Consider the following 9,071-nt stretch of genomic DNA (forward strand, 5'->3'; position numbering starts at 1 on the left):
ATTAACAAGTATGTTTCAAACTTTTGCATTATTGAAACTAAGCGCACTGCTCTGCGAGACGAAATAAACCGTACTAGGACAAACGCAGTCGGCATATTTAAATTCTGGCATGTCGCGGCAAAATACAGATAGCGGTCAATACATGCTTACATGTCTTATGAGCACAGGTCGGCAAACTCGCTCATGAGTCGGCCCACTCAGACTCACTCAGACTCAGATCGGGCCGTGAATCTGAGTCTCAGTAATATGGGTAAGTAATAATTGGGGAGATTGAGTCCATGTGAGTCCGTTTGAGAAAAGTTTGCCAGTCTGAGTCCGAGTGAACCCGCTTGAGGAAAATATTGGTGAGTCTGAGTCCGAGTGAACCCTAAGCGCAAAATATATTTCTTAAGTGAGTCTGAGTAAGCTCCATGTTTTATTGCCGACCCGGATTTATCTGTTCATCTTCAGCATTACTAGCAGCCATTGTATCGGAACGGAACGAAAACCAAAAACGAAAAAAAAACAATATTTTTGACCGGATCGAAGACGTAACCGAAACTTTACCTATTATCCTATTATTCCGTTCCGGAGTGAAACCGATATTTTTTAGATCGTTTTTCGGTTCACGAGAAAACTTAGCAATCCGGAACAACTGAGGTCATGCAACGTGAACAATTATGCATATTTCAGGGTACAGTAATAGCGCGTACCTCAGGCACGGCTTCAGAAGCAAAGATATGTTGAAATTGTGCGAAAATCGAAAGCAGTGGCAACCAGAGATGTTTATATTAATGAAAGTGGACTTTTGCGCGCCTGTCACGCAGGCCAGCATAAAGAGGGCATTGTCGGCGCTGAAGTTTGTTACAGCGAAAGCTGTTGTGAAATCACAACAGCCGATTTTGGCGCAATACTTGTCCGTCGCCGCCGGCTTCCGTAAGCGATATCGCGTGAAATAAAAAAAATGAAATGAGAAACAAATTTTTAGGATTGGATGGGATTTTTACCCGCGCCCTCTGCGTGGCAGTAGAGTATTCCACCACATTGACACGCTGGCGCTTGTAACTCCTTCGCAAACACACTCTATGCTGGCGTCATATCGGACGATAAATCATGTTAATATATGTAGTATAGGGTGACGGAAGAGTAAAGTGACAACCTGGCGTCACACAATGGGAGTTGCACAACGAGTCGCTCATTGCGCAATGAGTCGACCGTGATTCTTCGTCGTCATTAGCCACATCACAAAGTGCACATAATGCCTTACAGATGTGTAGCGGGTACCATGATTCCCCGAAGAATGACCAAAAAAGGCATAGTGGATGCTTCGCTAATTCAAAAAAAGATTACAATGATTTCGTACTGTGTACTCGTGTTAGTTGCCCCAAGAGAGTCTACAACGGGCTCTAGAAAGGCCACTCTTCCAGCTTTCGATGTGACTGTGCTGCGTGTTCCGCGCAGGCCCGACAATTTTTTTTTATCAGAAGAGCTGTCTCGTACATCAGAGTGCACTTAATGACGTGCTACTTACGAGATCGGGCTCACTCCCTTGACACAAAGGAGGAAGAAGAAGTTGGCTTTCACTGAGATTGCTTCGCATGGGCTCTGTGAATTTACCGTTCCTGGGGCGTTCTACTCACTTCGAGAACCCAATAAACGCCGGAATCGTCTTCCGGAAGATATCAGCACTTCGTAGAGATCACCTGCATCAAAATCCAAGCAGAGCAAGTACCTTATTCTACGACTTTTTCACCGCGCCAAGCTGCCGCTCTGCCAACCCTAACGGCAACACCGGCGGCCAGGCGGCCGTTCATCTTGCACACGCCTGTGCCTGACGTGTTCCGCCACTGATCAGCGTCATCACTACGCTTAGCACTATGGAAATCGTCGAAGTGGAGGGAACCAGCATCTCTCCTGAAGAATGCACCGTGGAATCCGGATGGCTTGTGAGTCATAAATACAAACAACGCCAGCAACAGCCAACACATGTCGACCAAGCCACATCCATGCTGAAGAAATCGGGTCTTCCGCACCCCTGCATGCGCCCGCGAGCCCCAAGACCTCCGAAACTACCAGAAGACGATATCAAAGTCGTAATGCGCTTCCGAGACGGCTTCAATACTGCCATGGTGGGCGAGGCGCAAATAAGAGACGCTATCCTTGCCGTCACTGGCCTCACTCCCGAGCAACCTGATGCAGATACGTACAGGACAAACCCGGCTTCCAACATTGTTCTGGTCAGCACCCCCTCGATGGAAAACGCGGAAAGGTACTGCAAGATCACACACTTACAGATTGGCGAACACAAGTTTTCAGCTGCAGCATACGCTACATCGCCTGATGATACCGCTAAAGGAGTCATACACAACGTCCCTTCGTACGACACCGCTGAAGTCATCACGAGCAGCCTAGTCAACAAGCGAAATCCTACGATTATCCAGGCCCGCCGTATGGGCAGCACGAACTCGGTGCTCATCGTCTTTGATGGTCATCAAGTCCCATACCAAGTCTATTATCGAGGAGCTGAATACAAATGCTACTTGCACAAAAAGAAAGCTGAATTTTGCACCGCCTGTGGTTTGGTTGGTCACCGAGTGGATGTCTGTCCATCACCACCACGCAACAGGTGCGCTACCTGCTACAAGGAAGACCCCCAACCTGACCACACGTGCCAGCTGTGCTGCGCTCTCTGTGGACTTGGTCACTCCACAGGGGACAAGATCTGCACAAAACGCTACCTCACCCCACGATTACTTCTACAAAGGCGCAGAGAGCAGGCTCAACGACGTACTTTTCAATATGCCGCAACACCTTCGCAACAGCAACACCAAGAAGATCCTCACCCTACACCTAGGAGCCTTTCCAGGAGCCGATCTCGGAACCGTTCGAGTAGCAGATCAGGAAGCAAAGCCCGAGGGACCTCACAACCTGGGAGCAACTGTAACGAGACGGCCCCCAGGCAGCCCATCAAAGCCGGTCATCCATTGGAGGTAAGCTGGGCAGCCATGGCCTCCCGCGCGAACCCACAATCACCCATGACATCGCAACCACACAAACCCACAGCACCAATGCCTACACAGACACACAGTAATGCGGACGGACAGGCTCTTCACATGGTCATGAAAGAGCTCAGTGCACTTCGACAAGAGCTTCAAGAACTTCGCGCAGAGAATACGCTCCTTAAGCAAAAGCTTCAAATGCAGCATCCTCCCAAGCCTGAGGCAGAGCGAGATCGGTCGGGGTGGTCAGTAGAAAAGATGCTACCACCAACCCACCCAAACGTAAGGCAACTGCACCAGACACCGACATGGATACATCCGCTCCGGAAACAAATGCAGATATTATTAGAACTACGGTAGAGGAATGCCTGCAAGGCGCCATCGCCAAGGCGCTAGAAACTGCAGTTGCCACAATGACCCAAACCTTAAAAGACGAACAGAATAAGCAACATTCAGAATTAGCGCATAAGGTGCTTATGTCTATCAAGAAACTAGAGCGCCGCATGACAGAGGTAGAGGAACATTCCGTTAGGTTCAAGGGAACTTTTGCAAAGAAAGCACACCCCCGCCCTGACGATGTCTCCGCCTCCCAGCACTAGTTCTACAGGTTACTGTATCTGGCAGTGGAACTGCCGAGGCTTTTCAAGGAAACGCGGAATACTTCAGCAAAGCTTACGCACTCTCACATCGGAGAAACCACCAGACGTCATTGCACTTCAAGAGCCCATGACCGAGGCAAAACTAACAGGATATGCGGCCTACAAGCAACAATCAAACACTGATCAGAGGGTGTTAGTAGTCACGCTAGTGAGCCGCAACATCGGAGTACTACAACATGACTTGCTCTCGGACGGACCCCCACACGTTTTCATCGAAATAATTCCACATTCCCGGAAAGAGCGCAGCAGACTCTTTATATTAAATGTATACAGTAGTCCCAAACACCAACATAGATTTCATAGACTCCTTGCCGCAGCGGACAAGGCAGCGCAAGGCTTCCCTCTTGTGGTCGTGGGTGACTTTAACGCCCCAGCGTTAGCATGGGGCTACTCCTACGACAGAAAGAAAGGCCGCCAATTGTGGGAAGATATCCAACAATTACAATATACGGTGGTCACGGACCCTACCTATCCCACGCGCATTGGTAACAGCGTCAACAGGGACACCACACCGGATCTCACGATGATCAAGCGAGCCTCCTTCACAGAATGGCACAATACCGGTCAAACCTTCGGTAGTGATCACTGTGTTCTGCAAACGCTCATCGCAGCCGGTCCACGAAACGGGTAGGGCGAACGCTCAGTATCACGGACTGGGATGCTTTCCGGGCCTGCAGGGCAGCACGTACCTCCCCAGAAGGGTGTGCACCCGACCTCGAGACTTGGACCAGCGACCTTCTTGCTGATGCGGAGGCGGCGACTAAATGGGTGTTGGAAGAAGCAGGCGCCCAGCAGCTTGACAGTAAATTACTACACATGTTGGAGGCTCTAGCGGGGCTTAGGAAACGTTACAAGACCCAAAAACTGAATCGCACGCTCCGCAAACGAATCGGGATTCTTAACACGGACATTGAGAAGTACGCGCTGCAGCTAACCAATCAACAATGGCATGCCGTATGCAACGGCATGCAGCGGCAACCCAATATCCCCAAGACCTGGAACATTCTGCGGCACCTGTTAGACGCGCGAACCAGCAAAACTACTCAACAACGCAATATACAGAAACTCCTACATCAAACGCAGGCCGCCGACAAGCAGCTCCTGAGTAACCTTGTCGACAAGTACCTTGGTGACCAGGTGACGCAACCGCAGATGCCTCTACACAGGTCAGGATAACGCCTCCCTGGACGCACCTATCACCCTGGCGGAAGTGCAGGCAACGGTACGAAATCTGCGCCCCAACTCAGCGCCGGGGGACGATCGCATCACCAATCGGATCCTACAAAATGCGGATGACGACTCCCTAGCGACTCTGTTGCAACATATCAACATCGTCTGGGAGTCGGGCTCCTTGCCTGCGCCGTGGAAACACGCCAAATAGTCTTCATCCCCAAACCAGGCAAACCTTTACATTTCGACAACCTCCGCCCCATATCTCTCACTTCATGCGTGGGAAAAGTCATGGAGCATGTCATTCTCACTCGGCTTACTGAATACATGGATAAGGAAGACAAGTTTCCACACACCATGATAGGCTTCCGCCCACGGCTGTCCACGCAGGATGTCATGCTTCAACTTCAGCATCAAGTACTCGACACCCGACAGGGACCTAAACTGGACACAAGGGCTGTACTTGGCCTAGACCTTACTAAAGCATTTGATAACGTCACACACCGTGCAATTCTCGAGGCACTCTCAGAACTAAACGTTGGTGCAAAGACCTATAGCTACATTAAAGATTTCCTCTCCAACCGCACTGCCACATTAACAATAGGGGGACTCCAGTCGGAGGTTATCAAGCTGGGAAGCAAGGGCACACCACAAGGGTCCGTGCTCTCTCCCATGCTTTTCAACATCGCCCTCATGGGGCTTCCAACACAGCTGTCTGCTATCCCACGCCTAAATCACTGCCTATACGCGGACGATATTACCCTCTGGACTGCTGGAGGCAGTGATGGCGAAATTGAAGAGACCCTGCAAGAAGCAATCAACGCGGTGGTCGAGTATGTCGAGCCACGAGGACTTTCATGTTCGTCGAGCAAGTCCGAATTACTAATCATACGCCCCGCAACGCATCGTCGAACGAGTCAGGAGAGCACGCATCCCATCATGCTCGAAGTCAAAGGACATCCCATACCGTGCGTGCCTAGCCTGCGAGTCTTGGGGCTCCGCATACAACAGAACCGTAAGAACACAGAGACTATCGAATGCCTCAAGACCCACGCTACTCAAATAGGAAGGCTCATCGCCCGCATCGCCAACAAGCACATGGGAATGAAAGAGGACAACCTTTTACGGTTGGTGCAAGCCTTTATTATCAGCCGCATCGTGTACGTCGCGCCCTTCCTATGCCTCTCCAACGCCGAGAAACACAAGATTAACATAATTATCAAGAAAGCATACAAGCAAGCCCTGCACGTCCCTCAATCTACGGAGAATCAAAAGCTCATGGAATTAGGCCTACATAACACAATTGAGGAGTTAATTGAGGCTCAGCGCATTTCACACTACGAGCGGCTCTCGCAAACACAGACCGGGCGGCACATCCTCCGTACCCTTGACATTGAATACGTTACGCAGACCGGACCCAAGGTCCCATTGTCCAAGGACATCCGAGAAACGTTCCTGATTCCCCCCATCCCTCGCAATATGCACCCCGTCTACAACGCAGAACGGCGCGCCGACCGTGCTAAACATCTCAGCAAGAGTTACAAGGGGGCCGCGCATGTAGCTTACGTCGACGCAGCAGAGTACCCGCAACAACTGGCCATGGCGCTCGCTGTCGTCACGGGACAGAATCATGTAACTACTACCACCAGCTCCCTACTCACCACACAACCCGAAGAGGGCGAAGAAGCTGCCATCGCTTTAGCCTACGCGACGACTACCGCCTCTTGCATTGTTAGTGACAGCAAGACAGCTATCCGCAACTTCACCAAGGGCCTCATTTCACCGCAAGCGAACCGCATACTTGCAAGCACATCCCCATCTCGTCGCCGCCAAGTTCATTTAATCTGGGCTCCGGGCCATTCGGGCCTTGCCGGGAACGAAGCCGCTCACGACGCTGCCCGAGAAATCGTCCACCGGGCGCGTCACCCGTCATCAGAGCAGCTACCCTCCCGACGAGCCGGGGCAGGCTGAGGACGAAGAACTCGAATCCTGGTGCGGCCACGCGAAAGAAAGAATGGTCACGTAGGGTGAAATTCTCATGCATTACCGTAGGGCAAGATTGAAGTACCCACCCCCTGACAAGTCGCTAAATAAGCAACAGTCGACAACATGGCGATTATTACAGACGCGAACATTCCCTACACCCACGCTGTACAGTCGCATATACCCGGACGTTTACACACCACAGTGCAAAGCTTGCGGGATGGCTCGCGCCAACCTCGACCACATTATCTGGGCATGTCCCGCAGCGACACACACCACCAAACACAGCAAGAACCCTACACTTAAGATTACCACGCCCGAGCAGTGGGAGGCTATGCTGCTCAGCGCGTGCCCGGATGACCAACTCTGGGCAGTCCGGCTGGCCGAAGACGCCGCCAAGACCCAAGGTCTGGCCGCCGCCTGAGGAAGGGGGGCTCCGGTAGGGCTAGTCTCCCGGCCCCCGCCTCCCTTGACCCCAGCAAGTACAAAATAAAGTTATGTCTCTCTCTCTCTCTCCCTTGACACAAAGCATTGGGCCCGCTGAAAAAGTCGTAATTGACTTTTGAGAAAATAAATACTATGACTTTGAAGGGTATACTGGTTTGTGCTAGATGGTCCACTCCTTTGATGAACGTGAGAAGAACGTGTTTTACCCGTCCCACTTTCTTAAGAGGATGGTAAGTAACTATATCACAAATCGAATGTTTTTTAGATGCTAAGTATCTTATGGCGGAGTTCAATCCGGTTGGTGGTGGTGGTTGTGATGGTGTGCGGCGTGACCACCCTTACTGCGCACGAACATATCCTCTCCACACACCCTCTCCCCCTCTACACTTTCCCTCTCCCCCTCTCCACTACTCCTCTCCCAATTCTCCCTCTCTACTTTCCCTCTCCCCCTGTTCACTCCCCTTCCCCTATCCCCTCCCTCTTTCCACTCTTCCTTTGAAACGCGGGCTAGACATGCCGAAATTCTCTCCTGCACAACTCCGCGATGAGCACCAGCGCATGCGCGTCCCCTCCCCCTCTCTCTCCTCTCCTACACTCCCCCCCTCTCGCACGCCTGTTGACCGCGTTCCCCGCTCGCCCTGTGAGAATTAACGGCCAGGCTAGAGGGAAGACAAGACGCGCGTAGCGTTCCTCTTCGCGTTCCACGACGCGAGGTCGGTAGCATGCCCAACGAACGCCAACGGAACGCGATCGTGCAAGTGCTCCGGCTTCGCATCGCCTCATGGTCCCCTTTAGCGGGAAATGATGTAATTGTTTTATGTTTACCTTAACTTCAAATTTTTGCATACAAAAAAAAACATTACGAACCGTTACGGAACATTCTTTGTTCGTTCCGGAACGGAACTTTTTTGAGGTGAGAACAAAACTAAAACCGAAACGAAAAACGTTTCGTTCCGACACCCAGCTAGCAGCCATATATCGGCTTACGTTTACACTAAAGTCTTTTCACACATATCTCAAAACACTAGCTATCATGTGCCACCTCAATATTTATTGATCAGAGGCGTGAGTTGGGGGAGGGGGGTCCCATGACATCGACCCGCAATTTGTCACAAGAAGTTAGTGATAAAAATATCTGCAGTGAGTCGCGTATTCCATAAAAATGTTCTTACTGGATTGAGACCACTGAGAACTTGTATTTCATGGTCCAAGATCAAAAGGCGTATCGTAGGGCAGGGGCGTAGCCAGAATTTTTTTCTGGGGGGGGGGGGAATTCAACCATACTTTATGTATGTTCATGTGTGCGTTTGAATGCATGCGTCCATATATACGCAAGGTAAATTGAAAATTTTCGTGGGGGGGTTGAAACCCCCAAACCCCCCCGTGACAACGCCCCTGTCGTAGCTCACCGATTGTGTGAGATATTGGCGTTAAAGAGCATTGAAACCAGGTTCGAAAAAGCTAATTTTACGCTAACTCGCTTATCAACCAGCCGACTAAGATTCAAGTCAACCCGCGAGTCTGAGTCTGTGTGAGTGCGGCTGAGTAATACGATCGTGAGTTTGAGTCCGAGTGAGTCCGGTTGAGAAAGAGTTTAGTGATTCTGAGTTCGAGTGAGTCCGGTTGAGAAAAAGTTTGGCGAGTCTGAGTCCGAGTGAGCCCTCGGAGCAAAATATATTTCTTGAGGGAGTCTGATTGAGCGCATGTCACAAATCTGAATTAGGTAGTGTGTCTCTTAATATCTTTTTCAGAATGTGCGTTAAAACTTGACTGCCTCACGTTATCTTAAGCAGCATCTGCCACAGAGGCTTTACGCAAAGATAAATAACATGTG

The 9,071-nt window shown here is 50.7% G+C and overlaps 1 protein-coding gene across 1 annotated transcript; it reads left to right on the plus strand.

The window, feature by feature from the left end:
- The first annotated feature begins 5,134 nt into the window (after window positions 1-5,134).
- Window positions 5,135-9,000, plus strand: LOC119391723 (uncharacterized). The gene is made up of 2 exons (XM_037659378.1): window positions 5,135-6,610; window positions 8,989-9,000. Exons 1-2 carry the CDS (start codon window positions 5,135-5,137, stop codon window positions 8,998-9,000), a joined length of 1,488 nt encoding a protein of 495 aa, XP_037515306.1.
- The last annotated feature ends 71 nt before the right edge of the window (window positions 9,001-9,071 follow it).

Source organism: Rhipicephalus sanguineus, chromosome 4 (genome assembly GCF_013339695.2).
Source record: "Rhipicephalus sanguineus isolate Rsan-2018 chromosome 4, BIME_Rsan_1.4, whole genome shotgun sequence".
Taxonomy (NCBI): Eukaryota; Metazoa; Arthropoda; class Arachnida; order Ixodida; family Ixodidae; genus Rhipicephalus; species Rhipicephalus sanguineus.

What these genes read in the sequence shown, in the direction of transcription:
- LOC119391723 (XM_037659378.1), top strand. Translation starts at nt 5,135, where the DNA reads ATGGATAAGGAAGACAAGTTTCCACACACCATGATAGGCTTCCGCCCA.